The following is a 20,627-nucleotide window of genomic DNA, read 5'->3' as shown; positions in this document are numbered from 1 at the left end:
TGGAAAACAAATAAAATGCTTAAAACATTAAAAAAAGAACTTAGCACATTGTTGATCCTTAATAGAGGTTCATTGATTGATTGATTGCTTACTGCTTATTTGCTTTTGACTAAAGCTCTAATGGTACAATGCTTCAAAAATATAAACTTTCATGACAGGGGAAAAACTACCTAATATAACATTATTTCAAAGGGAAAGTGCATTCCGAGTTCCAAACCAATTTACAAATAAATTTTGAGTTAAAAGTGGTTTCCTGTAAATTGGAATGAACAAACCATTAAGGCTTTACTCTATTGTATCATCACAGGACTGCTTCTATGAATTAATGATAAAATTAAAAGCTTAATTACTTGATTTTTGCTTTCTCTTTGGATTAGAATGGAATGCTGTGCCCTAAATGGATAAACACTAACATTGTCTTTGATGAAATTTTCTATGAATATTGTGGTGTTTATGTATGTGATTATAAGCAGAATATTAACTCAACATGGTGGATAGTCAGAGCAGTTGTTGAAGTGAAAACTATTGGTAAGTAATATTTAGTTCAATGAAGTTCTTAAAATGTAGCACTGAAATTCTGAATTATAATTATAATTATAAATTAAGCTAATTGGTCTTAGTGCTATTACACTGTATATATAATTAGATAAAAATCTTTACTCATTTTTTTTTAAAAAACCTCACCATTTACATTTTTAGAGAACAAATCACTTTTAAAAAAAACTTTATTTAATTTCACTATATAGATGGATACCCCCATAAATTTACAAAGTCCAGATAGTGTTTTTTGAGCTTGTTTGTTTTGTTTTGTTTTGTTTTGTTTTGTTTTTTGCAAGGTAATGGGATTAAGTGATTTACTCAAATTAACACAGCTGGTAAGTATCAAGTGTTTGAGGTCTATTTGAACTCAGGTCCTCCTTACTCCAGGTTACCCTGTGTTCTATCCACTGCACCACCTAGCATATCCATATAGTTTTGGTTTTTTTAGGTTTTTGCAAGGCAAACGGGGTTAAGTGGCTTGCCTAAGGCCACATACCTAGGTAATCATTAAGTGTCTGAGACTGGATTTGAACTCAGGTACTCCTGACTCCAGGGCTGGTGCTTTATCCACTATGCCACCTAGCTGCCCCTAGTTTTAAGATTCATCTGGATTTTAAAACTCTAAAATCAATTTTTTAATGCTCACTTTTCCATGATCAAAATTTCCTTTTAATCACCAAGGCATTTTTTTTATTTTCATTTAATTTAAAAAGTAGTTGACTTCCTTTCCCAAGAAATAATTTTGAAAACTTTCCCACAAATAGAGTCAGTAGATCATGGTCTGATGCAATTTAAATAATCAAGAGAAAAGCCCTTAAAAATTTTAGGAAACTTGGTATTATTTGAAGTGGCTTAATTCTCAAGGCTGAACATTGTTAACTTTTGAAGGCTAAGTGGTTCCCTCTTTGTATTTTGTTTCTTGACTCAAAAGTTGTTTTTTGGTTTTTGTTTTATAATGTCCAAGTTTTAGAGTTTCTATTTTTGATATAAATTTCTTTTTAAAATATTAACACAGGATCAAGTTCACTTAATCATAAGACTGTATACATTTTCCAATTTTAAAATTATTGTCAAAATGTGTTCATTCATATAATTCAAAATTTTCTAAAGCACATACTCATTTTTGCACTCCTCCAGAAAAATACTTTCCAAATATAGCTCCAAGCATTAAAGACAAAACTTAAAGTATTTTTTTCAACAATGAAATCTATGTTAGTCACATTAGAGAAAGGTTAATTCAAGGGCAAACAATCTAAGTCATTGCTCGATCCAAAACTTTTTCTTAATCCATGTACTAAAATTTTCATTACTTCAAATGCTTACAATCAAAAATGCTTACAAATCATTTTATCTATGAAGGTTAAATCAGTAAAATAAAACATGTGCTTTCCCAGTTTCCTTTGGTTCTCCCTCCCAAATTATCCATTTTCTAGAGGAATAATAATAATCCCTAATATTTGTACATTGTTTTAAGACCTATAAACAACTTTTTAAATATTATTACAACTATGTGCATACAAGATATATAATCAATAAATAGATGGTAATATATGTGTTTTTTAATTATACAAAATCAATATATATTTTGGGAATCATTCAAACTTTATATAAATTCAATTACAAAGTACTTCTTAAAAATATAAAGAACAAATTTAATAGCTGAAGCAATATTCATTGCCTGTAACTGGGTCGTGCCAATATTATATTTATGAGGCTACCATTAAAGTTAATTTATAATATTAATGCCATGCCAATAAACCTACAAAAGGGGCCTGCTCCAGTGATAGATAAAATAAATTAGAATTCATTGAGAAGAACAAAAGATTTATAATATTAAGGTGAGAGAAGGCATCGATGTATATATAAGTTGTCCCAAAAGCCTTGGTGCTGTTTTAAAATTCAGTAGCAAAACTTTTTTGAAACACTCTATATAAAGGTATGCATGTGCGGTGTGTGTTTGTGTGTGTGTGTGTGTGTGTGTGTGTGTGTGTATGTGTATGTCTACTAATGTGATCTCAAGCAAGCCATTATTATTCTAGGAAGGGGGTCATAATCTCAAAAATGTTGACTGTTGTTCTATCAACGTGTCCTAGGTTGTGAAGCAAGCATTATGTTGTATTGCTTCCTTAATAGGTCTTTGGGGAATATGCTTTCATTTAGAAGGCATTAAGATAAGAATCCCAATCCCCACTCTCAATACATGCACAATATAAATATAAAATAAAAATTTTTTTAAAACCCTGTTTTCCTAGTACTGGAACTGATGAGAGATGATGAAAATTTGAATACTTGTCTCCAAATCAAGATCTTATTCCAAAACTTTGTCAGTTTTCCTAGTGCAAAAAGTAAAGCTTTGTTTTCCTTTCCAGTGAAAAATACTCTATCCAAGCCAATCATTACTGACCCAACATATGATTTGTTGACATTGGAAGTGGAACTTGGTAAGTTGGGACCTGTCTCTGTCCTTCAAAGCAGCCTTAGACCTAGGGACAATGGAAGTCACATATCTCGATGTTCCTTATATGCATCCCTTCTACCAGAACTACCATACCTGTGTGGAAATGTCCATCTTTACAAACTATATACAACATATATATATATATATATATATATATATATATATATATATATATATATATATATATATATATAAAACTACAAATACATATACATACATATATGTATGCATGTACATATATATACATGTATTATATAAGCTTGCCTTTTGTATTATACACAGTCTCAGTTTCCTCATCTACAAAATGATCATATTATTCTTTTCTATTCCCTATTTCCTCACTGGTTTCCAGGAAAGTCATTGACTCTTGAGTGCAAAGCATATTTTGGCTTTGAAAGAAATTTCAACCCTGTGATAAAATGGTATGTCGAAGATACTGAACTTAATACTGAAGAACTAATACAAGAAAACAAAAGGTAAAATGAAACTTATACAAGAAAACAAAAGGTAAAATGAAAATCCAACGAAACTCAGTTCAGTTCAGTTCTAGGAAGGGGGCATAATCTCAAAAATGTTGACTGTTGTTCCATCAAGTGCTTTATCCTTCTAGATATCATTTTTAACATCTATCAAATAAAACAAATGGACCAATTAATTCCTAAAATTCTTCTCAGTTCTAGATTTCTGATCCTATAAATTATACAATGTGTCTGAAAAGTACAGATTTAAGATTTAATAATATTTTGGAAAATTATGTGCATACACATATGTATATACATACATATGATTATATATGCATATATATATATTTATGGAGAGATAAAAAGGAGACAAATGGATAGAAAGTCAGAGGTAAAGACCACCTGGATTCAAGTCTCACCTCTACACATATCATGTGACCCTAGACAAGTCAATGTTTCAATTTCCCAGGCAATTTTCTGAGATTGTAAGTTGTAGAACAACTTACATTGTTAGAAGGAGATGCTCCCAATATCAGCAGAAATCATAGGGTCATAACAGTAGAAATGGAAGGAACTTGGAAGCCATCTAGTCCACATCTCTTTTTTATAGATGAGGAAATTGATATTGAGAAAGGTTCAAGGACTTGTCCAAAGTTATAAAGGCCATTGTAAGAAGTATAACACACACACACACACACACACACACACACACACACACACACACACACACAGACATACTAAAGCAGAGTCAGGAAAAAAAATTGAGGTGTAGTACCAGAGAAGGCATTCAAAGCCAGAGCGCTTGACTCCCAGACTTTTGAGTCAGATGCTTGAAATGTATCCTGCCTCAGGACCACTTACTTTTCCAGAGTATTATTTTATGATCCCATTGCTCAAGACAAGTGACTAAAGAAGTTGAAGGGCCCTATGGTCTTTTCAAATACCTCACTTTCTAGGTGATGAGATATGCTCGAAGGCCAGCCTTGGACTACTCTGAAGGAAGGGTTTCTAGAATTCAATAGTTTAGGGCCAATCTTCCTTCCCAATTCCTGCATAGGAAACCAATTTTCCGACTCTAAAGAAGGGGCAATCCAACTTCTCTCTTCTCAATTCTAACTGTCCCTGTTTGTTCATGGTTTAATTTTGTCAGCAGATAGAAACTACCATGACTTTATTCCTACTTTAACCCCCCTACCTCACCCCTTGTCTTCAGTAAATTTTCAAAACTCTTAAATCTCAAAGACACATATGCCCTGGCACATAGTAGGCACTCATTAGCTGTTTATTGATTGTCCAACGAGGTAGCTCTCTGGTAAAGGGACTCTCTACTTTGATTCTTAATCCATATAATTACCACCAGACCTCAGAACAAGAGAATTCAGCATAATAATTCTGTTCTGACTTCTTATTCCTATTCAGTATATTCAGATTGAATCATAAGGACATTGGATCATAAAATCTAGATAGAAAAAAATCTTTAGAAATTATGTAGGCTGAATATTCCATTTTGCAAATAAAATAATGGCTCAGAGATTTCTACCTTTGTGAGAGTGACTTGTTCAAGGTCACCTAGGTAATGAATAGCAAAGCTAGGGAGTCAGATCTAAGACCTCTAACTTCAAATTCAACACTTTCCTTTTACTTTATGTCATTTTTGAGATATGATTCTTATTTTTATGACTATAAAGAAGTTTCAGGTAATAGCTAAGCTGTGAGTTGGTTCACAGGAGGTACTAACATGCATTCTTTGCATTGATGACCTAGGTATGTTATGGGTGTGTCTTTCTTTCCTAGTATAAACAAAGTGGAGTGGAAAAATATACATTCCATTGCCTACTTGAAAGAAGTAACTAAAAAGGATCTACTAAGGAATTATACATGTTTTGCTCAGAATTCTGTGGGCAATACTACAGTTACCATCAAACTGAAACAGAAAAGAGGAGGTAAACCCCAAATCAGCATGAAAAAATGTGGTCTGTCCATGTCTACAGGGAAGTGGGTATGAGGTAGGCTTTATTTTAAAGGAGAAATCCAGTTCTAATTTTAGCTTCATTTCTAGTTAACTGCCAACCTCTAGGGACTAATATGATTGCTCATATGCATTAGGAAGAAAGGAAAAAAAGAAAGCAGCATAGGGTTTTCCCTACTGAATACTAGGCACTGTGCTAAGTGTTTTGTAAATTTTACATCATTTGAGCCTCACAACAACTCTGGGAGGGAGGTACTATTATTACTCCCATTTTACATTTGAGGAAACTGAGGCAGACAGAGGTTAAGTTTTTCCTAGTATCACTAGTATCTGAGGATGTATTTGAACTTAGGCCTTCCCATCTCCAGACCCAATGCTGACTCCTTATCTAGATGTTTGTCTTGTTTTAATAGACTTTTCTTAAGTGGATGCCAGTAGTCTGAGAGTTTACAATCTAATACACTATGACAAATTCCCAGGAATAAATCTTCTCAAGGTTCCTTGACTTCCTCACTCATTCCTAACATAATAAGCACGTTATTTTTGAACTGGAAGGGACCTTAGAGATCATCAAGCACTTAACTTTTAAGATGAAAAAACAATACCAGAGAGATTAAATAACTTGTCCCAAGTCCCAGGGGCAAGCTGAGATCCAAAACCAAATTCAGGACTTTCTAAGTACATCTAACACTGTAGAGGGGTTTTTATGAAAGTGATTATGAACTAAATGGTTGTGTTTGAAAATGAAGGTTCTTTTGTAATACATTTTTTATGTAAATGTGGTCTTGTCTTTAGATCTGTTAATGCAAGAGTATTATTGGAGAATAAAAGCAGTGATTTTTTTTTTCTTCCCAGGGCTTTTCAAATACATACTGTTTGGCACCACTATAACACTGGTGGTAATTCTCATGGCAAGCGCTTTCATCTATCGTTACTGGGTTGAAATAGTCCTTCTGTATCGGACTTACCAAGCCAAGGATGAAACTCTAGAGGGTAAGTTCTGTAGACTTGGATTTTCTCTTAAGTAATTGAAATGAGCCGTCAATAGTATGTGGGTGTTTGAAAATGTTCTCTTATAATTGAGGAACTCTGAATTCAGATTAAAGTATATTTTTCCATTTTATTTTTCTTGCTTTTTTATTTGCAACATGGCTAATATGACTTCATTTGTATAATGAGTATCATATTGCTTGCCTTCTCACTGGGTAATGAAAGCAGAAAATTTGTAACTTCACAAGTAAAAAAAGAGCATTCCATTCACTGGACCATGCTGTTTTATTTAGTAAGATTTGGGTTATGTTTTTTTTTTTTTTATTTAGGGGAAATTGCTCTTCGTATTCCTCCAAACTTTATGGAGGACTGGTCAAATATGTATTCTTGTGCTACAGCAGAGTATATATAGCATCTAGTTTTGGCAAGTATTTAGTAGGGTCAATCTGGAATAAAAGAATCTCTGATTGTATATGGCTGCCAGTCTGCTCTGGGTACCCGGGTGTCTCTGGCAAGGTATATGACACTTAATAACACCTTAATATATTTATTGCTTTCTTTTATCTTACTTCAGGCATATTCCTTAATCATACCATAAAGTCAGGATGTGCTTAGGTATTTCTCAAATTTGTAAGAGGGCAGCTATGTGGTGCAGTGGAAAAATCCCTGGGTCAGTGCTCAAAAAAACCAGAATTCAAGTCTGACCTTAAACACTCTCTGTATAACCCTGGGCAAGTCACTTAACCCCTGCCTGAATAAAACTGGTGTAGGAAATAGCAAACTACTCCAGTAATTTTGCCAAGAAAACACCATGGATAGTTGGTCCAAGGACTGAGAAAGAGTTAGACATGACTGAATGGTTGAACAAGCACTTATGAAAAGTTTAAGTGTTCTCCAATAGGCCAGAAAAGTACCTTTCCCAAGATTTAGATAGGAAAGTTAAGTTTATTACTATTGACAATGAGGTGGGCTAATGACAATACAGTAGGAAAATGTTCAATTATCCATAGGTGGACTATAGATTTTTTTAAAAGCCAATCTACATGCTCCCATTGATACTCACTGAGGATTATAAGGAGAACATAGGGAGGTACATAGATAAAAGGATAGTTGTAGAATGCCTTTGAAAAATGAAAAGGGGAAGATATTCTCACTAATAAAATACTCTAATCATTTATTCAAAAGTGAGGTTCCATAGTGAAGTAAAAAGGAAAAGCATTTTAAATCAGAGGACCTGAGTTTGATTCAAGGTTCTGTCACTTATTATTACCTGAATGACATTGTTCAAATTGTTTCATTTCCTCTGGTGATTGTTTTCCTCCTCTGTAAAATGAAGAGGTTAGATCTAATGGCCACTAGGGTACCCTTCCAGGGCTAAACCTCTCCCATGATCCTTTGATCTTGTTGAATTGTGAATTTTCCTGGTTCTTCAGAAAATCATATAATCTTTATTTTCTTGATTCTAGATATCTTTAAGATTACTTTGTGTTATAGATCTGCTTAGAACTGGAAAAAGAGAATCAATATGTTTCTTTTGCCTTGCCTTGTCCTTTTATGTTTTCATTTATTTAAGACTGCATCTTACTATCTCAGCCAAGCTGGAATTCAAGGCTTTATCACTCTAATTAGAATGAGAGCTAATCTATTAGCAAATACCTTTTCCTATTACAAATCCTTCCCCATTCAACATCATCAAAAATTATTTCTAAGAGTATAGTTAGTCCATATTACCACCCCACTTGAGAAATTCCAAGACCTTCCCTGTTTTCTGACCTGGATTAGTTTGTCACATTTTAGGAAACTTAGGCTTACCATATTAATATTAATCCAAAAGGCTTACCATATTAATATTAATCTTACTGTGTATACATAGGTTAGTCCAGTAAAATTCAGAACTCCTAAATTTGAGATCTACTAGCCTCAATCTCCTTCACAGTAGGGATTACAGGTGTGTAGTCACCATTCCGGTATGAGTACTCTCAATCAATCAATCCAACAATAAGTATTTATTAATACTTACTATGTGGGAGGTGCTATTGTAGATATTGGAGAAACAAAGAAAAAGCAAAACCAGTACCCAGTCTCAGAGTGTTTATGCTGAAATGAAGGAGGTATAAAAGATAAATACAAATAAAAGAGGCTATCCCTAGAGACTGACCTATTAACTAGGAGACAAGGTAAGATCTCTTGCAGGATTTTGTGATTGAGCTGATTCTTTAAAAGGAAGTGAAGAATTCTAGAACTCAGAAATTAGAAGGGAGAATCTTCTAAGGATGGGGAACATCCAATGGCAAGACATGGAAGCAGGAGATGGGCTGTCATCTTTGAGGTAGATCAGTATTGTTACATTGTAGAGTATGTGGAGGGGGTTAGAATGCACAAAGATTGCAAAGGTAGGGGGACCAGATATAAAGATTTTTACTGACAAAGGACTTCTTATTCAATATTAATGATAAGAGAGAGCTATTGGAATTTCTTGAAGATGTGGCCCTACCTTCACTTGAAGAAATCATTTAGGTAGCTGAACTGACAGTGGTCTAGAGACAGGGGGAGCTTATTTTAGTTAAAATGAGAAATCATTAAAAACTACTGTATGTGAGGGAAGCGAAAGGAAAATTTGTGAGAGATATTGTGAAGAAAGAAATTATGGAATCTGTCAAGTGATGTACATTGTAGTCAAGAGAGAAGATTCAGAGATAATATTACAGTTAGAAGTCCAGGTGGCAGGGTGGTGCCTTGGACTGTAAGAGGAAGTCTTGGGGTTGGGGTGGGATAGAAAAGAGGAGGTCTTGGAGTTGGGGCACAGTAGAATCCTGAGTTCAATTTTGGACATGTTGAATCTGACTCAACTATTTATAAGGAATTGATAACCTTGTTGCCTTGTGCTTTTCATACTCTGCCAAAATTTGTATTGAGTAAAAATAGTTTTCACAAAATAGAAAGGAAAAGAATGAGTGTTAGTTAAAAATATTTATTCATACAGTGCTTTAAAGTTTTAAAAATTATTTCCCATGTTAACTTTAGTTGATTCTTACAACTCCAATAGACACTGTAATTCCAGTCTCTTACATGCCTCTGATATGTTGAAAGAGTTTAAATGATTTGCCTAGAGTAATAGATAATAATATTTATCCTTCATTTTCAAAGACCATGACATCAGGGGAGGTGATACATAAAATGGATTTGAGTGAGAGAATGCTGTGCTAAGTCATCAAACTTACATTTTCCTCTAGTACCATCTGGATCCAGTGGCCAGATATGAATCAGGACAACTGGAGATGACCCTGTTTGTGAGGCAATCAGGATTAAGTGACTTGTCCAAGGTCACACAGCTAATACGAGTCAAGTGTCTGAGGCTGGATTCAAATTCTCTTTCTCTGCACTCCAAAGCCAGTCACCTTCACTATGTCACCTAGGGCAGCTAGATGGAGCAGTATAGCTACAGCATTAGCCTTGGAGTCAGGAGGATAGGTGACCTTGAGCAAAGAGTAATAGAATTAGTTAAGTGTCAGTGGTAATATTTGAACCATAACTTCTCCTGTTTTTAGATTTAAGCCTTTTCCCCCCTATTACTTTGATTAGATCTATTATGATCTAACTATATTAGATTTATTATTCAAAAACTGTCATCAGAAATATGGGACTGCAGTATAGGAATGGTGCTGAGGCAAGTAGATTACATTTGTTTTCATTGTTCAGTTATGTCTTTTTCTTTGTAACCCCATTTGAAGTTTTCTTGTCAAGGATATTGGAATGATTTGCCTCCCCCCGCCCCCAACTCATTTGACAGATGAGGAAACTAAAGCAAACAGGACTATGTGACATGTCTAAGGTTGCACAGCTAGTAAGTTTCTGAAGCTGGATTTGAACTCAGGTCTTCCTGACTCTAAGTTAGGCACTCTATTCACTGCACCAGCTAGTTGCCCCTGATTTTATTGGACCAAGACAAATTTGATTTTGTCAAACTTTGGGCTATGTCATTTTAAGTACTTGGTTTTAAAACTTTCAATTAACCTGGTACTGTAGTATATATCTGAGTAGAAACTGAAGAATAACTGAAGATGCTCCTCATAAAGAAAGCACCAAAAATTCTTTTACATTTTGCAAAGATAAGTTAACATTCAAACAGTTTGCTTATATCTTCATTGTAAGACTGATAGTGGGGGGGGGGGGTCAGCTAGGTGTTACAGTGGATAGAGCACTGATGCTGGAGTCAGGAGGACCAGAATTCAAAACTGGCCTTAGGCATGTAATAATGGCCTAGCTCTGTGATCTTGGGCAAGTCACTTAACCCCATTGCCTTAAATAAAATAATAATAAAAAAAATTTAAAAGACAGTGACTTAGTGACCAAGTAACTGACTTTTAAACTTAAGGAAATTATTTACTTCTCTGCTTCTTATTTCCTCATCTGTAAAATGAAGAAGGAGGATTAAAAGCCAAATGATATTAAGGTTTGTTCAGTTTCTTAAACTCTTGGATTTTTTTTTCTTTTGGCCAGGTGGGTCTGAATGGCAATGTTATATTTTTAGAACAGTAATATAGTGCCCTCTGCTGACAAAATTCGGAAACTGTATTTCTAGTTAATTTATTCAAATATTCATTAAATACTTAAGATTTCAGAGCTAGGAGCTGCAGTGGATATAGTGACAGGTCTGGAATCAGAAAGACTCATATTCTTGAGTTCAAAATTGACTCAGAAATTTATTAGCAAATCATTCCAGTATCTTTACCAAGAAAATACCAAGTGAGGTCACAATTGAAGCAATTGAACAATAAGAAAAGAGAATCCTGGATCTATGATTAACAGATAAAACATGAGGACCCATCAAAGAAGAATAGAGAAGGGTCAGTAATAGAGATTGAGGGAAAAAAAGAGGGAACAGTTTTTTAAAATTCCAGGAAGGAAAGAATGTGTGTGCAAAAAGAAAGGTCAAGAAGCAATTAAATTTCATTGGTAATTTGATAGTTTAATGAGTCAATCAATCAAAAAACATTTATTAAACAACTATAGCAATAAGAGCTAAGGGTACAAAGATAAAATCAAAATATTCTTTAATGGCTTACATTCTAATGGGAGAAATATATATTTAGGCACAAACAATTTAGATGCAAAGTAGATACAAGAGACAAAAAAATAAAATTTAATTTAAAAACACTGATGTAGATACAAGGTAATCATAAAGTGGAAGGAATTATCTGCTGGGTGTTCCAGGGAAAGCATCCTGCAGAAGGTCCCAATTAGGCTGAGATTTAGATATGAAGAAGAGTATTCTAGACCTGAGAGACAACCAGGGCAAAATCAGTAGAGATGGGAGCATCATGTTTGAGAAATAAGAATGCGGTCAGTATTACTGGATTATAGAGTATGGGGAAAGGAGAATATTTGAATGTTATTTTATTTTCTTTTTTCCAGTTACATACAACATTCATCTTATTTGTTAGCCTTTGAGTTCCATATTTTTCTCTCTCTTCCTTGCCCCCCTCCCCATGACAGTGAGTAATCTGACATGGGTTATATCTGTACAATCAAAAAAGTAGAAATCTACTATAAGAGTCTTACAATAAAAAAATAAACAAGCTGTTTGAATGTTAAGAGTTGGTTAACTAATCTTTGCAAAATGTAAATTCTACCTGGATTTGAAGAACTTTGACTACTAGACAATATGGTCATATTTCTCTGTAAGGGAATTCATTTTGGAAGCTGAAGATGAATTGGAGTGGAGAAAGTCTTAAGGAAGGCAGAACAGTAAAAAGATTGTCTTAAAGGTCCAGGATAGAGCATTTTAAATTTAGGGATGAGGTTAGATTCTAGATTAGAAGGAAGTGAGAAGGGACTTAGAGAAGTGAACTCAGTGTAGATGTTTCAGGGTATATGAATTTTTTAGAAGTTTGACTCTGAAAATGAATGGAGTTGTTTTGAAGGGGTAGCAGGGCAAGTGTGAGTTTTTAAGGATAGGGGTTATTCAGCCGTCTTTGTGGACAGTAGGAAAGGAACCACGAGATAGGGAGAAACTAGAATTGAAAACTAGGTGATGACTGGAAAAGCAAGCTACATAACCAGACTAGAACTGATAAGATCAAAGGATCAAGTTGAAGGGTAAGTTTGGCAAATAGAAAGGCCTCTCCTTCAGTGACTAAAATAAAAAATGAGAGAATTGGAGATAATGTTAGTGGGTTTAAGATGGAGAATTAGAGAATGACCTCAATTTTCTCAGTAAAAATTTAGCTTACTTTGAAGTTATTTTAGTAGAAGCTCTTTTTTTGCCTTCAATCTACATTACTGACCCTTCTCTGTTCTTTGGTGGATCTTCATGTTTTATCTGCTACCACTATTTTGGGGTACTCAATGAGTCACAGAATCTCAAAATTTGAGAATCTGAAGGAACCTCTGAAGCAACATAGTCCAACCCATATATGAAAGGATCACTACCTTAACATAGCCGAAAAGGAACTATCCAATCCATGACCTCTCAAGATGAGAGAGTATATCATTTCTAAACCTTAGTGGTCTCCATGGTTTGCTGTGGCCAGAAAATCCATCCTTCCATGGCCAACCTTCTGGTGGTGCATCTTTGAACTTATAATTTTATTCTCACTGAACTGGTTTACTAATCTATCTGATTTCACCAGGTGCATATGCTAATAGAAGAAGAAAAATTAAGGCTTTAAATTGTTATCGAATTGTTAAGATCAACTGAAACCTAAGCAAAGCTTGGTAAAACTAGGATTCCATTGTTTTGAGGTTATACCACAGAGGCCCTGATGAACTATAGTAATATCTGTAAATGAATAGAATAGAACTCAGAAAAGCATATCAGAAAGTATGGTACATGTGCCAATAAACTATAAATGGACCTAATGGTTGGAAAAGGAAAAGATAGTCTCTCTTCTCTTGGATTCTCACTTCTCTAGGGTTTTATGACATTGTTTTCTCCTGGACTTATTTCCTACCTGTTTGATGAGTCTTCCCCATCTTCCTTTGCTGTATTTTCATCCAAATCAGACCTTTGTGATTCCCAAAGGTCTATTTTTTTCTTTTCTCTCTATAATGTCTTGCTTGGTGATTTTGTCAGCTTTCTTCTTCCTTGCAGATAATTTTAAGATCTACTTATCTAGTTCTGTCTCCTGACCTCTAGTTTCACATCACTAACTTACTTATTAAACACCTCAAATTAGATGTCTACATCTCAACTCAACTAGTCCAAGAAATTGAATTAATTATATTTCTCTTTGAACTCTTCTCACTTCCCAACTTTTCCTTTATTCTCAAGAGCATAAACATCTTCCTAGAGAGCTATCCTCTATTCCTAACTCTGCACTTACCCCATTTATTCAATTTGTTGCTAGATTCTATCACTTCTAACTACATACATGTCTCATTCTCTCCTCTTGTATTGTCCTGGTACAAAACCTTCACTTCATTCCTAGACTATTGTAATAATTTTCTAGTTGTTGGTTGCCCCCCCCCCGAGTTCAGAATCTCCTCTATTCAGTTGCCAATGAAATCTTTCTATAGCAAAAGTTTGATCATGCTATGCCTCCTGCTCACTCAATGGACTCCATGGCTCCCTATTATATTCAGGATCAAATATAAAATCCTTTATCATTTAAAGGCCTTCCCAACCAGGGTCTTTGATACACTTCCAATTTACTTGCACTTTACTTCACTCCTTGTATGTACTTCCCTCCTTTCTATGATTCAGTAACATGGCCCTTTTTGCTGTTCCTTAAATATAACACTTCTCTCAACTCTGGACTTTTTCTTCTCCCATGCCTAGAACATTCTCTCTCCATCTCTATTTCCTGGTTTCTTTTAAGACTCAACCTAAATGCTACTTTCTGCAAGAAGTTTTTCCTAGTCCCTTCTCCTACCTCACCAGTGCTAGTATCTCCCTCTGAGATATTTTCCAGTTTATTTTCTCTATATTTCATACATACTTAATTGTTGGCATATTGTCAACAATATTAGAATGTGAGCTCCTTGAGGGTAAAGATTTTTTTAATCTTTCTTCATATCCCTGATGCTTAGCATAGGATTTTAAATAAAGTGTTTGTGGACTAACTTAATGACATGAAAAGACTCAGGAAATTATGATAATTAATAATCATCACAATTATAACATCATAATCACCATTATTGAATCAGACCTAGAGCTGGAAGGGTCCTTAGAAATCATCTAGTCCAGTCTCTTCATCTTTTAGATGTGAAAACTGAGACCTGGAGAGTTAAATGACTTAACCAAAGTCTTAATTTGAAGTACTTAATTTGAACCCAAGTCCTCTGACTCCAGAGACAGTACCCTTTCTATCTCACACAACCTACTACAGAGCATCATTTAACACATGTACTAAATTTCCTAAAAGAAATAATATAACTTGTAAATAATTTAGAATCCTGTAATAAAAGCAATCATCGATGCCTACTTAATACAATTATAGTTTCATGTCTATATAATTTGCTATAATTTAGCCATTTCCTCACATTCCTCACAACTGAGAGTTGCCAATACAAATTTGTTCCCATTTTGCATACAAGAATCTAAGGCTTTGACCTCACATTAATCTGACATCATCAATTTCATCATAATTTTCATCATCACTATTGTAAGGTGACAGCATGGTTACAAAGCTCATGAGCAAGAACTTGAAAATAGATCTTTCTTCTCTGATAATAAATTCAATTGTGTACATTTTTATACATTTCAAAGTACTTTTTCATTTATTTTCTTATTTACATATCAATAGTCATGTGGCATAGGTAGACCTTAAGTTAAATGACATGTCCTTCAAGGCCACATAGCAATCTAGGGTCAAAGGTCAAGATTAAGATCCAGACACCATTATTTTAATTGTATATTAGTTTTGTTAATGTACTTTTTCCCATTGAAGATAGAAATTCTTACTAAAAGAAATTTATAAGTGGGTAAAAGCTACATAATTATAGGTAATTATTATTGCTAACTAGGCAAAATGCTATTACAGTGAACTTTAAGGGGAATTCAAATTAGGTTCTTTCATTTCTGGAATTTCTTAAGTTTAACTTCACTCAAATAAATGGGACATTGATAGAAAATTTCATTTTAAAGACTTGATGGTGTTGGTGATGGTAATGGTATTTTATTTTATTTTATTTTTTGGCATTTCAGTGGAATTCCTTGCAATGGGGTATGGTCTGTAATTAGTCCCTTATAACTTTAGACCAAGCTGGGCCACAAAATTATACAACTGGGGCCAGGAATCAGGAAGACCGATTGATCACCCAACCTCAGACACTTGCTAGTTTTGTAATCCTGAGTAAGTCATTTAACCATTTAATATCAGTTCCTTATCTGTAAAATGAGCTGGAGAAGGAAATGGTGAGGAATAGTAAGCCACTCCAGTGTCTTTGCCAAGAAAACCCCCCAAAAGAGGTTATAATGACTTAGATATGATTGAAAAATGACTAAACAACAACAAATTAGGGAAAGTGTTAGATGGAACAAATAGTAGTAGAGCATACCTATAATCCTAGCTGAGGATGCTAGATTCCTTGAGTTCAGCAATACTGAGAAGTGGGGGAACTAAGCCAATCACACCAAATTCTGAATCAATGTGGGGAGTATCTGGCACCCTGCATCAGATAGGAGAGATCCTATTCAGGTCAGAAATGGAGCAGGTCAAAAGCGCCAATGATGATCAGGTGTAGGCTCAGGCCTGTAAATGGATTCTGCATTTCCAATGTGGATGAGATTGGGAGACCAAGTCTTCTTTTTCTTTTAATTGAAAAAAAAAAGAGCTGTTTATGTGTGATATTCAATTGCTATCTGTCATGAAAGTGATGGAGGCAATAGAGGACTGCTAATTTGCATCATTAAATAATGAATATATGCATCCAATAGACTATATAATTAGAAAATAGAAATATCTACATCAAACCCTAATACAAACTTTATTAGCTGCATGATTGTGGAGTAATCACATTACCTCTTAGAATTGCTAAAATGGGGAAATCAAAGTTAACTTATCTCTCAGAGTTGGTGTGAGGAAAAAAAGCTATGGAAATCTTTAAATCCACAAAAATAAAATCCATTGTTATAGCTGAACAGAAAACAAATTATCAGTTTTTAGTATCATCACTCTTCTCAAATAATTCAACAAATTGCAATGATTGATTTATATTGCAACAATATCCTGAAACATCATTCACTTAGCCAACTCAAATCCTAGTATTCACTTACAATTAAAAATTATGCTATGCCCTTGGCATATGTCTTACTGTCTGTCTTCGTTCTTTCTGGGAGAGGGACTAGATGTGTGACTTCAGACAAGGTTTTTTATCAAAAGCAAACCAACTGTTTCATCATTTATAGTTCAATAGGGAACACTAAAGAATTAAATTACTGACTCAGGATCACTCAGAAAGTGTATGTTAAAGGTAAAACTTGAACCCAGATCTTTCTAACTCTGGTCTAATAATGGTCATTAAATGAGAATTTCAGCCCTTTAAATATCAAGTTGCTGTTCATTTTTCAGTCAGGTCCAATACTTTTTACCCCATTTGTAGTTTTCTTTTTTCATTTGTTTGTTTTTTGCAAGGCAATGGGGTTTAAGTGAAATTCCCAAGATCACTTAACTAGGTAATTATTAAGCTTCTGAGGTCACATTTGAATTCAGGTCCTTCTGACTCCAGGACTGGTCCTCTATCCACTTTACCATCTAGCTGGTCTATTTGGAGTTTTCTTGGCAAAGACATTGGACATATTTCCTTCACCAGATCATTTGATAGATGAGGAAACTGAGACAAACAGGATTAAGAGACTTGCCTAGGTAGTAGCCTCAGTTAGTAAATGTCTGAGTTCAGATTTGAACTCAAGGAAATGAGCCTTCCTGACTCCAGGCCAGTACTGTGTTATCTAGCTGCCCCATCAATTAAATAACAACAATTACTAACAAATTATTAATAATAAGTGCAATTAATTATTAATTAATGACTGATATAGTATTTTAAATTTTGCAAAATATTTCATCTTTCAGTTTATTTGCTAAATGAAATCAGTATACAAACACACACTTTTTCATGTAACCCCTATAAACATATGAATGTATCCATTTTATATGATGAGCAGCTAGGTGGCCCAGTGGATAGAGGATTGGACCTAGAGTTAGGAAGACTCTTTTTCATGAGTTCAAATCTGATCTCAGACACTGACTATCTGTGTGATCCTGGACAAGTCACAACCCTGTTTGCTTCAGTTTCCTCTTCTGTAAAATGAGCTGAGAAAGTAATGACAACTCTCCAGTATCTTGACCAAGAAAACTCCAAATGGGGTCACAAAGAATCAGACAAAATTGAAGCAACATGTCGATTATACTTCTGTTCTATTAAAATAGAAAAAGGGATTCAAGTTATTTTCCCACTTTCTTTTTCCCCATCAGATAGGAAAGAATTTGACGCCTTTGTGTCCTATGCTAAACACGACTCCTTTGATAACCTGGACCCTTCATCTCCAAATGAGGAAAGCTTTGCATTGGATTTACTTCCTAAAGTGTTGGAAAAAAAATATGGTTACACCTTGTGTTTGTTTGAAAGGGATGTGATCCCAGGAGGAGGTAAGTGGGTGTAGATAGAGTTTTCTTCCTTACCTGAACATCTGTGCCGTTAGCACCCTCTGGGTTTTTTGGAGGACACCTTAGACTCATAATGCTTGCAGGAATGAGGAATGTCATAGAGTACTCATAATGAAATCCTTGTTTCTTTCCCTTAGCTTATACAGAAGATATTGTGAGAATCATCAAGCAGAGTCGGAGAGTCATTTGTGTTCTGAGTCCCAACTATGTGAATAGCCCCTCTGTCTTTGAGCTGCAAGCAGCAGTCAATCTTGCCTTGGAAGATCAAACACTGAAACTCATTTTAATTAAATTCTCTTCCTTCAAAGAGCCAGATTCTTTACCTCACCGAGTGAAGAAAGCTCTTACTGTACTTCCCACTATCACTTGGAAAAGTTCAAAATCAGCACCTTCAAATTCCCGATTCTGGAACTGTGTCCGATACCATATGCCTGTGAAAACTCACCAGGGATTACGAGGGAAAGGGTTTAAGATTTTCTCAGGAATTCTCTCTTAAAAAAAAGAAAGAAACATTAACTATAACAGAAACCACTGGGAGGTGCTACTGGCTCAAGGAATGGTAAAGTCAGCCATGCTGCCTTCTGCCTTCCCAAGAGCCTGCAGGGAAGTTTTCCTACAGGTCAATGCTAGACTTATGGGCACAGCAACAAACTTGAACAGCACTGTATAACCTTAGACTTCCTTCTCTAAAGAAGGACAGCATTCTTTAAAACCAATGTTGTCCATCATCCAAGGGAGTGAATTCAATAGCAGAAAAATTAATCACGGAAGCTCATCTATGGTGTTTTGTGGCATATATTGCCATTTAAAATGATAAATGAATATATTATATATACATGACTTTTTGTCTATTAACAAAATCACATGAAGGCTTTATATTTGAAATGATTATGACCCTGACTGAAGGTTTCTTGGCATTTACTGCTCATTGTTCCATTGAAAGCTCTGGGGTGTGGGAAAGAAGGTATGTGGGTCAGGAAGCAAATGGGTATGATCACAAGGCAGAATGAGGACTGGGTTGGCTTTAAATACCCAAGCCAGTGAATAACAAGATGAGTGTCCAAGAGGGCAGGTATGAGTAATAGGGAGACAGCATGGTGTTAAACAACATGGAAAGGATGTTAGACTATAGGTAGAAAGATGGAGGTAGTTTCAATTTGTCCATTAATTTTATTTTTAAAGTTAGCTGTGTTAAGCAAGCCACTACTCATCTCTGCATCTCAATTTCTTCATCTGTAAAATGGAAAGAGTGTTATGTAAACACAAAAGGCAATTTCACTTCTGAGATTTGATTAATTCATGAATGGGGAGACCAGGAGTCAGAAATGAAGAACAGAGGAAGGCAGCAAGGATGTACTGGAGCTAACTCGCAATAGTTTGGGAGAGCTGATTGTTAAATTTTGAGTGTGGAAATTGACAAATGTTATCACATTAATACTTGGTTGTTTATTTTATTGATTTTCTAAATTTAAGAAAGTAATAAATAAATGTTAATAATGCAAATTAAACTTTAAAATGTGGTGTATTTTCTTTTTAGGTTTTTGCAAGGCAAACAGGGTTAAGTGGCTTGTCCAAGGCCACACAGTTAGGTAATTATCAAGTGTCTGAGACAGGATTTGAACCCAGGTAATCCTGACTCCAGGGCCAATGCTTTATCCACTATGCCACCTAGCCGCCCCTTGGTGTATTTAAAAAAAAAAGTTGGTTGCTAAATACCATTGGGTCTGAAATTCAGGCCAGAATATGTAAAAAAAAAAAAAAATATATATATATATATATATATATATATAATTTTAAAAAATAATGTGTGGGTCAGAAAGATGCTAGGCAAAGAGTTTGTCAAACAGACACAGGGTACCAGTAGCAATAAAAATTCATTACTTTTGTGACACTAGTGTATCCTTTCACAAGATTCTCAGAATTAAAGTGTGAAGTAGGCAGATTAGGGTTTCAACAATGAAAGAGTATTTACCATCAAGGAGTTTTCATTCTAGAGTGAGAATACACAAATGAATATGTACAAGGGATAGGGACACACCACATTAAGCTGGAGGAACTAGAGGTGTTTAGTCTGGAGAAGAAAAAAACCATACTAGACTCAGCTGTCTATCTTCAAATATTTAAAGGGGTATAATGTGGCAAAAGAATTAGACTTAAAATTTCTTTTCCTTTCCAGCAGAAATAAAAATAAAGTTTAAAGAAAAAAATTTTAATTTAACACAAGAAGAAAATAAAATCTGGGTGGAATAGGCTTCCTGAGGACTTGATTGATTCCTATTTACTAGAGCTCTTCAAACAAATGCAAGATGAGAATAACCAATGGTTAAAGAGGGCATCCTTGTTCCATCATATTCTGGTACCTGAGACCCTTTAGAATTCTGAGCTTGTGTGATTCCAATTTTACAAATTGGGATCAGAAAGTTTATAAGTACTGGTTTGACTAAAGTCACACAGCTAATAAATAAAAGGCCTGGATCTATAATCTATTAGTAAACTACACTATTAGTAAACAAGCAAAGCTTTGTATTGAGATATCTACATTCTTACATAGTTCCAAAACTAATTTTAGAGTGTGGTTAGAATAAGTACACAGGGTATTC

General features: G+C 34.7%; 1 protein-coding gene across 1 annotated transcript; it reads left to right on the top strand.

Annotated features, from left to right (window-relative positions):
* The first annotated feature begins 381 nt into the window (after positions 1-381).
* IL18RAP (interleukin 18 receptor accessory protein) lies at positions 382-19,521 on the top strand. The gene is made up of 7 exons (XM_074192211.1): positions 382-528; positions 2,910-2,981; positions 3,351-3,474; positions 5,254-5,402; positions 6,284-6,421; positions 17,836-18,009; positions 18,165-19,521. Exons 1-7 carry the CDS (start codon positions 384-386, stop codon positions 18,521-18,523), a joined length of 1,161 nt encoding a protein of 386 aa, XP_074048312.1. The 5' UTR covers positions 382-383; the 3' UTR covers positions 18,524-19,521.
* The last annotated feature ends 1,106 nt before the right edge of the window (positions 19,522-20,627 follow it).

Source organism: Macrotis lagotis, chromosome 6 (genome assembly GCF_037893015.1).
Source record: "Macrotis lagotis isolate mMagLag1 chromosome 6, bilby.v1.9.chrom.fasta, whole genome shotgun sequence".
Taxonomy (NCBI): Eukaryota; Metazoa; Chordata; class Mammalia; order Peramelemorphia; family Peramelidae; genus Macrotis; species Macrotis lagotis.
This window is presented reverse-complemented; position numbering and strand designations above follow the sequence as displayed.

Coding starts and splice junctions, on each gene's coding strand:
- IL18RAP (XM_074192211.1), top strand. CDS start 384: ATGCTGTGCCCTAAATGGATAAACACTAACATTGTCTTTGATGAAATT. Junction 3,475..5,253: donor CTAATACAAGAAAACAAAAG/GTAAAATGAAAC, acceptor TTTCTTTCCTAG/TATAAACAAAGTGGAGTGGA. Junction 5,403..6,283: donor ACTGAAACAGAAAAGAGGAG/GTAAACCCCAAA, acceptor TTTTCTTCCCAG/GGCTTTTCAAATACATACTG.